The following is a 17,413-nucleotide window of genomic DNA, read 5'->3' on the forward strand; positions in this document are numbered from 1 at the left end:
TTCAAAGAAAATTCTGCTTTGGTATAATTTCTAAGTTGCTCTCATTTTAATATATAATCTTTGTTTAAAAAAGATTAACAGCAGTGTGCTGTCCTGTCTGAAAACTTAAGAAAACATACGGCCAGATAACTGCAAGGAGAAATAAACACAAAAACCATAAATCTCATGAAGGCTTTGCATTTTCACTTTTCTTTATAGTTATTCTAAGCTAGAGTAAGTGTTTATTTGAACATGGCTTTTCAGAATCAAAAGGTTACAGTTTACCTCAACCAGAAAGACGCAAGAAGACAGATTTCCAAGGTCTACAGAGTGACTGGATAACCTCATAAAGTTTTCATTTCATCCTTGTATTTGCTATTTTAAAGGCTAGGCTACAAACATAGGAACTCACACAATCAAAGTCTCACCTCAAAGCTGAAGTCTCAAAGACACTGGTAGTATCCTTTTAGTACAACTCAGGCTACCCTTAATAAATTTTACCTTAGTTTTAACTTATTCATCAGGAATACTGGAACTGACCAAAGGCCACTTGGTAAACAGCATTTCTAATCATGCACAAAAAAAGAAAAAAATGACAAGAGGGAAAACATTCTTTCATAATGGTTGGAGAGATGGCGATGGCCATAATTCCTGCTGGGATTAGTTCTACACTCATTTTGGTGTCCAAGCACTGACTTCTACATGTTCACACTTTCTTCAGTGTGTCAGAAAGGTTTTTAACAGGATAGATTAACATTTGAATCCCAGTTTTTCTACTTCCAGCTACAATGGCTGATATGGTTTGGCTGTGTTTGCACCCAAATCTCATCTTGAATTGTAGCTCCCACAATTCCCACATGTTGTGAGAGGAACCTGGTGGGAGGTAATTGAATCATGGCAGCAGGTCTTTCCCAGGCTATTCTCATGATAGTGAATAAGTTTCACAAGATCTGATGGTTTTATAAAGGGGAGTTTCCTTGAACAACTCTCTTCTCTTGTCTGCCGCCATGTGAGACATGCCTTTCACCTTCTATCATAATTGTGAGGCCTCCCCAGTCATGTGGAACTGTGAGTCCATTAAATCTCTTTCTTTTATAAGTTGCTGAGTCTCAGGTACATCTTTATCAGTAGCATGAAAATGGACTAACACAGTGGCCTTCAGTAAGTTTATTCCTCTGAGTCCCATTTTGCAAAACAGAGATAATAAAATTGACTTGGCATAACTTTGAGAGTTAAATGAGATAAGTGTCTAGAATAGTATTGTTCAAGACATTTAATGAGAACTTCTGCCCTCCTCTTTAGCTCCTTTCTTGAAACAAGTGTTGTTGTTCTTTACCAAAGCAAATTCTATACTCTTCTTTCTCTCCTGAGACCTATTATTCCTTTTCTGTCTTACATCTTTAATCTGAATCTCTCCAATGCCTCCTTCTCAGTTTATAAATTTACTTACAACTCCATCATCCCTAAAAATATCAAACATTTCTAAAGCTTTACTCTTGCTTTGTCATCTGATTGAGCAGCTTTTCTACATTTAGCCCTCCTTTCACCATCGACCTTTTGAAAACCTTCCCCTGCTCTTTCCTTTCCCAACTCATTGACATGAAACTCTAGCAGCCTCCCAACAGATAATGACAGGGATGGCTTCCTCTCTAGGATGTCTCACCATTGACCACACCTCAATTTTCTTGTTTTTGCTTATTTTTTACTTACTTGTTTATTGTTAAATACCCATCTCCCTTAGCTTCCCCATTATAAGGCTTTCCTAACCTAATTCTTTCTTTCTACTGTTTGATAACTTCAGCTCCTTTAGATGGCTGTATTCTCTTCAACCCCCTTTGAAAATTAGTGTTTTTTCTAATTTATTCATTACCTAGGTAGATGCCTAGAACCTGGGCATGATGGAAGATAGTAAGATATGACCCCTGTCTTCAAAGACCTTGTATTGTTTTAAGAAAGAGAACATCAAGACACCAGAAAATAATGAAGAGCAAGAAAAGCCAGGAATAAATAGTCCATAATCAACTGCTAAGTGAAACAGATTAGGCCCTAAGAGAAACAGGAATTCAGAAAAAATGGTGATCACTGTGGGTAAGAATTGTAGAAGGTTTTATAAGGAAGCAAATAATTATAGTACCAGTATTTTTATTTTTTGTTTGCCAGTTAATCCGGAAAAGAAGGGTGTCCTCTTTTGTACTGTGAAACTGGCCTCCTTATCCCTGACTCTTGTTAAAAAAAAGCCAAAATAACATTCCATCCACAAATAAAATAACAACATTAATATTTTTCTTTTTTCTGTGTTCTTTTCTTTCTCCTCCCGTTACCTCTCCGAGTCATCTAAAGAATGCATTACAACTATGCACGAAGTCCACTTGATCTTTGGTCCTGAGTACATGGGAAGATTGTATTTCATCCTCCTCTAAAGTTAGGCCCAGCACAACATGTGACTTGCTTTGGTCCATTAAATGTGCACACGCACGTGTTCCTTCCTTGCAAGAGTATTTAATTGTCTGCACTTAAGTCTGCAGCCTTGTCTTCCCTTGCTTCAGTCATCATGCAGGTGCCATGAAATCAAGGCAGCTCATGAAGCTGAAGCAATACAGAAGGTTTTGCATGCAGCAAAACAAAACAAAACAAAACAAAACAAAACAATTTCATTACATAATTGAGGTTGGTCAGTCTTGACTATATGTTTTCTGATCTCTCAATATAAATACAAGAATGGAAAACATTAGGATTCTGATGACACTCTTAGTTCTTTCATTTTATTTCAGTTGTAGAGTATGTTTAAGAAAATTTCAGTGAAAAAAACCTCCAATTCACAATTCATTAATTATTTTGATGTCAATTAAAATGATTTTATTCTATGCCATCAGCTATCACAGAGTACATAAAAATCTATATTCCTAGTGCCATCACTTTGCATGTTAAAGCTAAGTGACCACCAATTCTCCAATTTTTTTTCTTAATAAACAAGATAAGCCTTAGAACTGTTGGCCAGTTTTTCAAGTCAGAAACTTGAGTCACCCTTGAATTTTTTCCCTCCTGTATCTGTAAGTAATCACAAGACCTGTTGATTCCACTATCTAAACTCAAAAACAAAAACAAACAAACAAAAGCTTTCTCTCACACCCCAGCGGGCCTCCCAGACATGCAGTCCCATGTGCACTCTGGTGACGTGGTGCCAATGGACTCTTCACACCACCTCTGCTTCCTCCACTCCAGTCTCTGTGGAACAGCCAGAACGTCCCTACCTGAAATCATTCCTTTTACATTCAAATAAAATCCTCTATGCAGAAACTCTAAATTAATTTTCAGTTTCCTTTTTCTATGTCTCCCTTTTACATTCAAATAAAATCTTCTATGCAGAAACTCTAAATTAATTTTCAGTTTCCTTTTTCTATGTCTCCCAGCTTTAAGTTCTCTACTCCAGCCATTCTGACCCCTCCCATTTCCTTCAAATTAGTGTCTCTTGATCTCCATCTCTGAATCATTGACACATATCCTGACAACTCTTACCTAAAATACCTCTCTGTTTTTATTTCTTAGTTAACTCATATGAATCCTTCCCAAATCAGCTTATATGTCACATTTCTTGATACATAGACAAAACTAAAAACGATTTGGTGATTTACTCTCCTACTCATTATTCCAGTGAGGTTCTCAGCAACTCCTATCCATATTGTTGAAACAGTTGCTTACTCTTCTCCCTGCGATCCCTCTGTCCCCTTCTATTACAGTGCCCATCATGCAGATTCTAGTTGTCTGGGCATGTAACCTTACTAGACATAATTTTCTAATTTTACCCTTTAGTTATTACTATCTTCCTTGCTTGTCTCATTTAATTGTATCCTCCAATCTTAATACAATGATTGGGTACAATAATAAAGTATATAAATAATATTTTCATTAATATACTGATTAGTCACAATAAATTTATCAAAAACCTTTTATTGGAATTGAGTGACTTATCCATGTTGTCTTAAGAGTTAAATACCGTAGTTTCTTATAATGCATAGCCAAAGTTGAAAATTCATTTGCTTAATAACTGCACCAAAGTTTAGAATTTTTTGCTAAAAATAGATTATATGTTACAATGCCAGAGTCATTTTCTTGCCTTTTCAAAGTCACTAAATCATAGTTTAGTACCATCAAGTATACTGAATTTTACTTAGCTTACTTTATAGGCAACAATTGTGAGCATAATTCAATTTCAATAGATACAAAAATCTAATAGTAAACTACCCAAAACAATGTATAATTTATATTGCTTCTTTCAACAAAAGAATCAGTAAAAAGTGTTATTTGTGAGAACTAGACAACACCGAGAAATTAAAAGAAGCAGGACAATGGAAACAAAACAGCACTAAATATAGTCAGAAAAAGAGGAAAGATAACTTTATACCTCTACAATTAACTAAATCTATATATATGTAGGGATACTTCAGCAAAAAAAATTCTTAATTAGAAAGTATACATAATCTGATTTGCAAAATAAATATATGACAACAATATATCTAAGATATATAAATAAACATTTTAAAGGCAGCATAATAGATCTTGTCCAAACACAGAGAAACATTTTGGTTATCTAAAATATTAATATTGTTGACCAAGACTGCTCAAGTAGGATCTAATGGAACTCTCTCAGTGCCTGATTTATCTAATTCAATTGTGTGTGTGTGTGTGTGTGTGTGTGTGTGTGTGTGTGTGACAGAGTCTTGTTCTATCTCCCAGGTTGGAATGCAGTGACAAAATATCAGCTCACTGCAACCTCTGCCTCCTGAGTTCAAACGGTTTTCCAGCATCAGCTTCCCAAATTGCTGGGATTACAGGTATGTGCCACCTTGCCGGCTAATTTTTCATATTTTTAGTAGAGACAGGTTTTCACCATGTTGGCCAGGCTGGTTTTGAATTCCTCACCTCAAGTGATTCATCTGGCTTGGCCTCCCAAAATGCTGGGATTACAGGCCTGAACCACCATGCGTGGCCAAATTCAAGTACGTTTCATTGTTTGCTAATTTAGCCTTTCATAAGTTCAGGTGCTATTACATTTACAAATCTGGGGATATAAATATAAATCACGTAGACATCCTTTTGGATGATCATTAATGATTTTCTCTGTTTTGGCAGAACTAATCTGGTGATTCCCAAATTGGTATGCCTCATTCCAAGAGGAATTTTCTATATAAAATAAAATAACTTTTATTTGTATCATTTCTATGTCTTTTGTAAAGCTGAGGACAACTTATTAATAGTTACATTGTAAGAATAGACATGACCATAAATACTGGCAAAATCATTATTTTTAAATTGTTTCCATTTTTAAGTTTTGTAGTAATAAAAGCGATCACATTACTAGCCATGTATTATTATCCTTGTAAAAGTTGTAAGAAACTAATAATGGGTAATTTTACATTTGCTAGCTAATGGTATGGTACAAACAAACATTTATCAAAATCAAAATGAGGTCCATGTGCATATCAACTATTGATCATAAGTATCATTAGAAATTATAGAGTCCCAAATGAACTCTTGAGGGTAAAGCTCTTAAAATAAAAAATAACTTTGTAATTGCATAGCTATTACAAACTCATTTGATATTCATTTTACTTGAAATGACTATAGTGAACATACTTTGTATTCGAACAGATGTCACAAGTACTACTACAGAAGTTCTAATATAATTCAGTCTTAGTTAAGAATGAGTAAATGAATATTTAAAATTGAATGTTACTATGAAGGAAAACAAAAAATCCCATTACAGTAAACATTAGCTCCTTAAAAAAAACAAATTAAAGATTTTTATTAAATTGTGTTCTTCCTTGTTTTGGCATATACAAAACATAATAATATAGGGAACTTGGTGTTTCAACCTCTCTTTTTCCTTATATCAGCTATTCTGTATTAGTAGGTCTGGAAGATGAAAATTGGGAATGTAAATAATGACTCAGAAAGGTAAGCTGAAATTCACTTTACAATATTTAGACTGGTATATCAAAAGGATTTAAAAATGTTATTATGCCAATTTATTTTAGCTGAAGGAGGTAATTATGTATGCCATTTTATTTCAATGGGTCAGACAAGCCCTAATATTCCCTTTAATCTTCTCCCACATGATGGACTAACATCTTAAATTCCAACATGAGAAACCTTCATGCCATAAATTAAAGACAGTGTTTCCCAATGTGTGGTTCACAGAATTACCCAAGGATGTTTGGTAAAAGCAAATATTCTGGGGCCCCAACCAAGCTCTATCAAAGCCTGGGAGTAAGGCCATTCAATCCACATTTTGGCAAGCAACGTACACATTTTGACACACACTGCTGCTTAAAACAACTGCCCCAAGGTTGGATGAGGCAACATTTAAAGCTATATATTATTCATTTCATTTGAATCAGCAAACATTTGTTAAGTACAAATCCTATGTGAATCAAAGATGTGATATATATATATATAGGATATCCAAATAGGCAAGAAGCTTATGAGAAACTAATCTTTAAAGAACAATTTATTAGGTGCAATGATAATCTACAAATGACTGGAAACCCAGTATGTGGATGTCTAGAAATACAAAGAAAATAGTATATTTACTGTTCAGATTAAAAATTTACTCTTGGTTTCAATATAGCAATTTTTCTCCTGAAAGGGGTATCTGGAGGTTAAAGAAAAATATGTTTGTCTCATTATTAGAAAATGCAACTAACATAGTGCTTAATAACAAGTTTATCCCATTTTTCCTGATGTCTTGCACATCTTGTTTTGTAAAGGAGAGTGGTAAGCGTGCGAGGCTTCATGGTGGCTGAGGGGAAGAGACAAGGAATGTCGATGAGGGGGGAAGAAGCTGAACTGAAAGATCAGGAGCACTAAAGGTAAACTATTTCCCCTCCTCCAGTCTAGTTCTCCTGATACCTCAGCTGTAAGTTGAACATATTTGGAAGCCATATTGTGTTTTTAATTACCAGAGCAAAATTCAAAAAGTGAAAGCTGACTTTGGAGTTTAATAAAAGAAAGAAAACAAAGAACATAAAGCTGAGAGTACCAAGGTTCTTCTGCTGACTAGGAATTTGCCCCCGCCTCCACCCCCACCCCAGGACTGAAGACTAATTAACAGGAATCTGTGAAAAGAGCTTCAGTAAGGAGCATCTGGTCATGAAACAGTGAAGACAAGCTGATGAGATTCATTAATGGCTCTTACTGTCCTTGGTCTTCTACATATAGTCTTTATTTGACTTTTCCTAATGCTGGAAACAGAATCCAGTTAAAACACACATACACACACAGCTATGAGAAGTGAAAGTGAACAGAAATAAAGAGTTGTGCTGGTTCTCAGCATGGTCTCTACACCGGCAATATTAGCATCACTGGGGACCCCACTGTATTCGTCTCCTCAGGCTTCCATAACAAAATACCATAGATTGGGTGGCTTCAGTGACAAATTTACTTTCTCACAGTTCTGGAGGCTGGGAAGTCCCAGATCAAGGTGCTGGCTGATTCTGTTTCTGATCGGGGCTGTCTGCCTGGTTTACTGGTGGCTGCCTTTTTGCTATGTCCTCACATGACTGAGTGAAAGACTTCTTTCTGTTTTTTCTCCTGAGGCCACCAATCCTATTGGATTAGGACCCCACCATTATGACCTCATTTAATCTTAATTACTTCCTAGAAGCTGAATCTCCAAATACAGTCACTTTGGGGATTAGGGCTTTAACAGGAATTTTGGGAGAACATAATTCATTCAGTTCATAGCACTCATTATAAATACAAATTCTCAAGTACCACCCAAGACCTACTGAATCAGAAACTTAGGGAATGGGGCCCAGCAAATCAGGTTTTATTGACTCACCAGTTATTGTAATGGCCATTAAAGCCTGAGAAGTACTGGCCCTCAGGATAAAGTCCCAACTCCACAGCACAGCATTTACTTTCCTTCCCAGCCTACTCCCACCCTTCCTTTCCAACCTTGTTTCTTAGAGGATACTCTTTCTAAAATTCTAGCACAAGGCTTTGCACATAGAAAGCACTCAGATTTTCACAATGTTGCATACTATTGTTGTAGGAGTTATTAAGAAATTATTTTAGGTAGATAGAGAGAAAAAGGTGTCCTCTCTATCAAAAACTTTGAGGAAAGTTTTTGTTTCCTTTAAAGCAGCTCCAGAAACGTTTCTTGTCTAGCAGGAAAAGTGCAGGGTCTTAGAGCCAGGCCGGCAAGCTTTGATATGCAAATACAAGCCATTAGAAACTGTGTCCACCGAAACAGGGCAATTTCTTCCCTCCTCTTGCCCTTGCTGTCACTTGTGCCTGGCAACATGGCCACCCCCACACAGCTCCACATGTGTAGAGCATCATGGCACCCTTCATTTGCATATGAAAGGCCAGGGTGGGAAGGCCAGTTTTTTGGCAGGCTATGTGGTGAATAACATGCCTGGTCACACCAATCCCCTGAGCTCTGTGCAAATCAGGTACTACCTCCTCCATCCTCCTCATATAAGCAGCCACTTTTCCAACACACACACGGTTTTCTCTCATTGGCATCCCCCCCTCTGTCTTTGTATGGGGGAGCTGTTTTCATCTTCCTTCCTTCTTTATTGCCTATTAAATTCTCCTCTCCTTAAAACCACTCCTCCATGTGTCTGTGTTGTTTTATCTAATTCGGCGCGAGATTAAGAACCCTAGTGTTCCTCCCGTCATTGGAGCTGTATTACTATTTGCTTATAACTCTTCTCTGTAAACTACTACAACACTGCTTTCAATTCATTGCTGTTTTGGGGCATCCAATAGCCCATTGGTCTCTGACATAGCACAAAGTTGCTTAACATGAATTAAAAAACATCAATACACCACTTACTACTTTATCATGTCCTTAAGTGTATCAAGCCTTGTAAGTGCTTAGTATATTACCTCATCTAATTCTCACCAACACCCTGAAGTAGGCATTATGATTTCTGTTTGACAGAAAAAGACACTGGAAACTGAGGCTTCAAAAGATCCAAAGATCCATTGTACAATGTGGTGACTACAGTTAACAGCAATGTATTTATTATATCTTGAAAATTGCCAAGTGTGGATTTTAAGGGCTTTACAAAAAGTAATGAACATATGTGGCAAGATATGTTAGATTTAGCCATTCCACACTATATATATATATATATATATGTTTCAAAACATGTTGTACACGATAGACATAGACAATTTTATTTGTCAATTAAGATAAAATGTTAAAAAGAGGTCAATTAACTCCCCCAAAGTCACATACTTGGGAAGTCGTAAGGTTGGAAATTATGAACTCATGTTTCTTTGACTAGAAGCACATGTTTATTTCCACTGTGTTTTGCTACAGACACAGAGATGCAGTTTTCTGACAACATCTCCAATTTACTGCCAAGTTTCCCAGAGCATATGAGACTTGTTGCAGTAAAGTTATTTCCAGTCTATCATTTGGAACCTCTCTATTCTCTACGTACCTGACACAGTCTTTCATACACATGTATGTGTGTTTGCATGTGTACACTCACACACACTAGCACATTGCCAGAAGTTGGCCATCATGAAAAATAAATCTGGCTCGAGTTCTTAGAGTCAAACAGATACCATGAAGTGACTACTGGAAAGAAGGAGCTCTAAATTCTATTGCTATTCTACAATCTATTTGGCTGTAGACAACTTTTAGAATGCTTTCATCTTTACCATAAAGACACCTGAAGCTCTCGAAGGGAGTTGCTTGAATGTTCACACGGAGCTCTGATAAACTTTGTCCCACAGCCACTACTGATAATTTAGCACTAGAAACATATACGCATATAAAAATTTAAAATCTACAAGTTTAAAACAATGGACTACTTTTTCTTCAAAATCATTCTTCCTTAGTTTCATTCCTCAGAAAACAAGCCAAATGATTCTATTTTAGTTATTTACAATTTCCTTACCAGTGAAGACTGGACCATAAGATAATGAACCACACCTGTTGGATTGTTTAGGTAATTCCAAGCACCAGCTGCGATAGTAATTAAAAGTAACATTCCATTCTCAGCCTACCTGGGGTGTTCAACAACCTTGACATCTTGCAGAAATAGGAGACATACTGCTCGCAGTACTCGGCGCTGTCAGTGATGGCACTTATCTGGTCCATGGAGGCACTGTAAACGAGCTGTGTCACTGAGTATTTTTCTGGGTTGTAGCCGACCACAGTCGTCTGCATCTGCAAGTCATGAGACACTATGGTCCACACTTTGTCCTCTGTGGGGAGAAAAACAAACAGGACCCTGGATCATTAGTATGCAAATACTTCTCCAAATGTCAGAAAATAATTGAGCTCCACTTAACTGGTCTTTTCACTGAGCTGGTATAGAACAGAGTTAAGGAGAGCTATCCTTAAAGCAACCCCTGCTCTTTTCTCATCCCTAAGTTCTTATGAAGACAAAATAGGAAAGTAATATTCTTATTGAAAACAAACACAAGATAGCTCCTGAAAGCAAAACAAAACAAAAATAGCTTTTGTATCTGGTTGGTGCTCTAGCACCTGCAGCATTGCAGATCAGGCTCATTATGTTCCAACTTTTTCCTGACTTTGTCATCCATCATTCCTCTGGTGGAACAGGATTTTCTCTTTCCTAGATGAACTATGCTCCCTCTCAAGCCTCTGGGTCTTCCTACATGGTGTTTTCTCTAATCAGATTATGTATCCTCATCTTGTCAACAAACGTTCTTTTCACCCTGACCTTTTAGGCAAAATTAGACATTGCATTCTCTGCTGTTGAAATGTTCTGTACATGTGGGATAAAGCGAGTGAGTAATTATCTTGGTGATTTTGACCCTGAAAATTTCAGTGCAAGAAAAGAAGCAGATATAAAATAGATAAGGTTAAATAAAAGCCCTATATACTTTTAAATTTTCCTCAGAAGCATTACTAAGAACCTAAGATAATGTTATCTAATTTTAAATGTGGCACGTCTTGCCTCTGTGCCCTGAAAACGCTCTTAAACAAAGACTAACCTCATACGGCAGACTGTCATCATTAGATACTATTTCCTCTAAGATAAAACTAGGATCCCTGGAGAAATGATGGCTTCCATGGTTGGAAATGTGCAAGATGAAAGATGAGCCAGGAACATATCCCAGTAGAACAAAAGAAGCAATTAGAGACTGAGGGCAGTTCAAAAACACCCAGGTCCAAAAAAGGGCCAACTTTAACATCAACAAGAATATTCTGCAATGGATTAAGGCATATTAAATATGGTTAAATCCTTAAGTATATTAAAGTTGTTTAAAAAAGGTTTAAATGTGGAAGATGCTAGGTAAGATCTCTGCCTTTTATCCAGTTCCAAAGTTCTTCCACATTTTTGGGTATCTTTACAGCAGCACCCCACTACCCCATACCAATTTATTGTATTAGTCCGTTCTCATGCTGCTATGAAGAAATACCCGAGACTGGATAATTTATAAATTAAAGAGTTTTAATTGACTCACAGTTTCACATGGCTGAGGAGTCCTTAGGAAACTTACAATCATGATGGACAGCACCTCTTTACAGGGCAGCAATAGAGAAAACAAGAGCAAAGCAAAGGTGGAAAAGCCCCTTATAAAACCATCAGATCTCATGAGACTAACTTACTATCACAAGAACAGGTTTAGGAAAACCACCCTCAGTATCCAATTATCTCCACCTGGTCCCTCCCATGACACGGGGTGGGGGTTATGGGAAGTACAATTCAAGATGAGATTTGGATGGGGACACAGCCAAACCATATCAGGTGGTATCTAATTGTGGTTTTGATTTACATTTCCCTGATAATTAGTGACACTGAGCATTTTTTCATATGTTTGTTGGCCATTTGTATATCTTTTTGTAATTATTATTATACTTTAAGCAACCCAAATGCACATCAATGATAGACTGGATAAAGAAAATGTGGCACATATACTCCATAGAATACTATGCAGCCATTAAAAAGGATGAGTTTTCCTGTTCTTTACAGGGACATGGATGAAGCTGGAAACCATCATTCTCAGCAAACTGACACAAGAGCAGAAAACCAAACACTGCATGTTCTCACTCCTAAGTGGGTGTTAAACAATGACAGCACATGGATGGGAACATCACACACTGGGGCCTATTGGGAGATGGGGGGATAGCATTAGGAGAAATACCTAACATAGGTGATGGGGGGGATGGAGGCAGCAAGCCACCATGGCATTTGTATATCTTTTTTTGAGAATTCTCTACTCATGCCCTTTCCTCACTTTTTGATGGGATTTTTTTTCTTGCTGATTTGCTTGAATTTCTCGTAGATTCTGGAGGATTAGTCCTTTGTCAGATACATAGTTTGCAAAGATTCTCTCCCACGGTGGGCTGTCTGTTTACTCTGCTGATTATTTCTTTTGCTGTGCAGAAGCTTACAGTTTAATTAGGTCCCATCTATTTATCTTTGTTTTTGGTGCATTTGCTTTTGGATTCTTTGTCACGAACTTTTTGCCTAAGCCAATGTTGAGAAGAACTTTTCTGATGTTATCTTCTAGAATGTTTATGGTTTCAGGACTTAGAGTTAAGTCTTTGATCAATCTTGGGTTGATTTTTTAGAGAAGTTAAGCAATGAGGATCCAGCTTCATTCTTTTACACGTGGCTTGCCAATTATCTCAGCACCGTTTGTTGAATAGGGTATCCTTTTTCTACTTAATGTTTTTGTTTGCTTTGTCAAAAATCAGTTGGCTTTAAATATTTGGCTTTATTTCTGGATTCTCTATTCTGTTCCATTGGTCTATATGACTGTTTTTATAACAGTATCATCCTGTTTTGGTCACTAAAGCCTTGTAGTATAATTTGAATTCAGGTAATGTGATGCCTCCAGATTTGTTCTTTTAGTTTAGACTTGCTTTGGTTACGCAGGCTTGTTTTTGATTTCATGTGAACTTTAGGATTGTTTTTTATAGTTCTATGAAGAATCATCATTGTACTTTGATGGAAATTGCAATTTGTAGATTGATTTTGACAGTATGGTCATTTTTACAATATTGATTCTACCCATCCATGAGCATTGGGATGTGTTTCCATTTGTTTCTGTCATTAATGATTTCTTTCAGCAGTGTTTTGTAGTTTACTTTGTAGAGATCTTTCATCTCCTTGGTTAGGTATAGTCCTAAGTATTTTATTATTATTATTATTATTATTATTATTATTATTATTTGCAGCTGTTGTAAAAGGGATTGAGTTATTGATTTCTCAGCTTCGTTATTGTTGGTGTATAGCACTGCTACTAATTTATGTACATTGGTTTTGTATCGCGAAACTTTACTAAATTAATTTATCATATCTAGGAGCTTTTTGGATGAATCTTTAGGTTTTCTAGGTATATGATCATGTCATCCGTGAACAGCGAAATTTTAATTTCCTCTTTACAAATTTTGATGCCCTTTATTTCTTTCTCTTGTCTGCTTTCTCTGGCTAGGACATCCAGTACTATGTTAAATACAAGTGGTGAGAGTGGGCATCCTTTTCTTATTACAGTTCTCAGGGGGAATGCTTTTAAGTTTTTCCCACTCAGTATAATGTTGGCTGTGGGTTTGTCATAGATGGCTTTTATTACCTTAAGGTATGTCCCTTCTATGCCAATTTTCCTGAAGGTTTTAATCAGAAAAGGATGCTGGTTTTTGTCAAATGCTTTTTCTGAGCTATTGAGATACTCACATGATTTTTGTTATTAATTCTGTTTATGTGATGCATCGTATTTATTAAGTTGTGTATGTTAAATCATTCCTGCATCCCTGGTAGAAAACCCACTGGATAAGAGTATATTATCTTTTTGATATACTGTGGATATTTGGTTAGCTATTAATTTGTTGAGGACTTTTGCGCCTATGTTCATCTGCAATATTGGTCTGTAGTTCTCCTTTTCTGTTATGTCCTTTCCTGAGTTTGGTATTAGGGTGATACTACATTCATAGAATGATTAAGGAGAATTCTCTCCTTCTCTATCTTTTGGAATAGTTTCAGTAAGACTGGTACCAATTCTTCTTTGAATGTCTGATAGGATATAGCTGTGAATCCATCTGGTTCTGGACTTTTTTGTTGGCAATTTTTATTACTGCTTCTTCAATTTCACTCCTTGTTTTTGTTCTGCTTAAAATCTTTATTTCTTCCTGATTTAATCTAAGAGGGTTGTATATTTTCAGGAATTTATCCATCTACACTAGATTTTTAGTTTGTAAAGGTGTTCATAGTAGCCTTGAATGATCTTTTATACTTCTGTGGTATTCATTACAATATCTTCTGTTTCATTTCTAATTGAGCTTATTTGGATCTTCTCTCTTTTTTTCTTCGTTAATCTTGCTAATGGTCTATCAATTCTGTTTATCTTTTCAAAGAAGCAGATTTTTTCATTTATCCTTTGTATATTTTGTTTGCATTTCATTTGGTTCTGCTCTGTTCTTTGTTATTTCTTTTCTTCTGCTGGGTTTGCATTTGGTTTGTACTTGTTTCTCTAGTTTCTTGAGGTGTGACCTTAGATTTTTTTATTTGTGCTCTTTCAGACTTTTTCATGTAGGCATTTAATGCTATGAACTTTCCTCTTAGCACCACTTTTGCTGCATCCCAGAATTTTTGATAAGTTGTATCACTATTATCATTCAGTTCAGTTTTTAAATTTCATCTTGATTTCATTGTTGACCCAATGATCATTCAGGAACAGGAACGGGCGATTTAATTTCCAGGTATTTGTACAGTTTTGAGAGTTCCTTTTGGAGTTAATTTCCAGTTTTATTCCACTGTGGCCTGAGAGAATACCTGATATATTTTTGATTTTCTTAAATTTATCAAGACTTGTTTTGTAACTTATCATATATGGTCTATCTTGGAGAACATTCTATGTGTTGAAGAAGAGAATGTATATTCTGCAGTTGTTGGGTAGAATGTTCTGGAATTATCTGTTAAGTACATTTGTTCTAGAGTTTATGTCTATTATTATTATTATTGAGACAGAGTTTCGCTCTTCTTGGCCAGGCTGGAGTGCAGTGGCACAATCTTGAATCATTGTAACCTCTGCCTTCAGGGTTCAAGTGATTCTCCTGCCTTAGCCTCCCAAGTAGCTGGGAATACCCAACTGCGCACCTGGTTAATTTTTTGTATTTTTAGTAGAGATGAGGTTTCACTATGCTGGCCAGGCTGGTCTTGAACTTCTGGCCTCAGAAGATCCACCTGCCTCAGCCTCCCAATTGCTGGGATTATAGGAGTGAGCCACAGTACCTGTGCTATAGCCATTATTTCTTTGTTGACTTTCTGTCTTGATGAACTGTCTAGTGCTGTCAGTGAAGTATTGAAGCCCCCCACTATTATTGTGCTGCTATCTGTCTCATTTCCTGGGTCTAGTAATAATTCCTTTATAAATTTGGGAGCTCCAGTGTTAGGTTAGGTATGTATATGTTTAGAATTCTGGTATTTTTCTGTTGGACTAATTCTTTTATCATTTTAGTATGTTCCTTTTTGACTTTTTTTAACTGCTATTGCTTTAAAGTCTGTTTTTGTTTTTTTTCTGATAGAAGAATAGCTACTCCTGCTTGCTTTTTATTTCCATTTGAGTAGAATATCTTTTCCCACCCCTTTGCCTTAGTTTATGTGAGTCCTCATGTGTTAGGTGAGTCTCTTGAAGATGGTAGATATTTGGTTAATGGATTTTTATCCATTCTGCCATTCTGTATCTTTTAATTGGAGGATTTAGGCCATTTACATTCAACAGTGGTAGTGAGATGTGAGGTACTGTTCTATTCACCACGTTAGTTGTTGCCTTAATACCTTATGTTTTGTTTTTTTAATTGTGTGATTGTTTTATAGGCCTGGTGACATTTATGCTTTAAAGAGGTTCTATTTTGGTGTATTTCAAGGGTTTCTTTCAGGATGTAGAACTCCTTTTAGCATTTCTTATAGTGCTGCTTAGTTGTGGCAAATTCTCTCAGCATTTGTTTGTCTAAAAAAGACTTTATTACTCCTTCATTTGTGAATCTGTTTTGCTGGATACAAAATCCTGGGCTGACGATTATTTTGTTTCAGAAGGCTAAAGATGAGACCCCAATTTCTTCTTGCTTGTAAGATTTCTATGGATAGTTCTGCTATTAACCTGATAGGTTTTCCTTTATAGGTTATCTGATGCTTTTGTTCACAGCTCTTAAGATTCTTTCCTTGGTCTTGGCTTTAGATAACCTAATGACTACGTGCCTAGGTGATGATCTTTTTGGAATGAATTTCTCAGGTGTTATCTGAGCTTCTTGTATTTGGGTGTCCAGATCTCTCGTAAGGCCAGGGAAGTTATCTTCAATTATTTCCTCAAATGTGCTTTCCAAACTTTTAATTTTCTCTTCCTCCTCAGGAAAACCAATTATACTTGGGTTTGACATTTAACATAATCCCACATTTCTTGGAGGCTTGGTTCAATTTTTTATTCTTTTTTTTTTTCCTTGTCTTTGTCTGATTGGGTTAATTTGAAAGCCTTGCCTTTGAGCTCCAAAGTTCTTTCTTTTACTTGTTCTAGTCTATTGTTGATCCTACACTGCAATTTTTTTTTAAAAAGATTGTATTTTAGGTTCTGGGGTACATGTGCAGATCATGCAGGATTGTTGCATAGGTACATACATGGCCAGGTGGTTTTCTGCCTTCATCCCCTCATCACCTATATCTGGTGTTTCTCCCCTTGTTATCCCTCCCCACCCTCCCCACCTCTACTGTTCCTCCCCTAACCCCCCCAACTAAGCACAATGTGTGATGCTCCCCTCCCTGTGTCCATGTGTCCTAATTGTTCAACACCCACCAGTGAGTGAGAATGTGTGGTGTTTGGTTTTCTGTTCTTGTGTTAGTTTGCTGAGAATGATGGTTTCCAGATTCATGCATGTCCCTATGAAGGACACGAACTCATTTTTTTTTTTTTGGCTGCATAGTATTCCATAGTGTATATGTGCCACATTTTCTTTATCCAGTCTATCGTTGATGGACATTTGGGTTGGTTCCAGGTCTTTGCTATTGTAAACAGTGCCACAACGAATATATGTGTGCATATGTCTTTATAATAGAACAATTTATAATTGTTTGGGTATATACCCAGTAATGGGATTGCTGGGTCAAATGCAATTTTTATTTCTAGGTCCTTGAGGAATCGCCATACTCTCTTCCACAATGGTTGCACTAATTTTCACTCCCACCAACAGTGTAAAAGTGTTCCTATTTCTACACATCCTCTCCAGCATCTGTTGTCTCCAGATTTTTTAATGATCGCTATTCTAACTGGTGTGAGATCGTATCTCAATGTGGTTTTGATTTGCATGTCTCTAATGACCAGTGATGAGCATTTTTTCATGTTTTTTGGCCTCACAGATGTCTTGTTTTGTAAAATATCTTCTCATATCCTTCGCTTACTTTTGAATGGGTCTTTTTTTTTTTTTTTTTTTTTTTTTTTTTTTTTT

At 36.5% G+C, this 17,413-nt stretch overlaps 1 protein-coding gene across 1 annotated transcript in view; it reads right to left on the reverse strand.

Annotated features, from left to right (window-relative positions):
* Window positions 1–17,413, reverse strand: part of CNTNAP2 (contactin associated protein 2) — a 2,272,324-nt gene that overhangs the window by 761,585 nt on the left and 1,493,326 nt on the right. Inside the window, exon 13 of the mRNA XM_032245220.1 lies at window positions 10,009–10,209. Coding sequence (XP_032101111.1) covers window positions 10,009–10,209 — 201 coding nt within the window. The remainder of the gene's footprint in view (window positions 1–10,008; window positions 10,210–17,413) is intronic.

This window comes from Sapajus apella, unplaced genomic scaffold (genome assembly GCF_009761245.1).
Source record: "Sapajus apella isolate SASKATOON/1434 unplaced genomic scaffold, GSC_monkey_1.0 scaffold56, whole genome shotgun sequence".
Classification (NCBI taxonomy): Eukaryota; Metazoa; Chordata; class Mammalia; order Primates; family Cebidae; genus Sapajus; species Sapajus apella.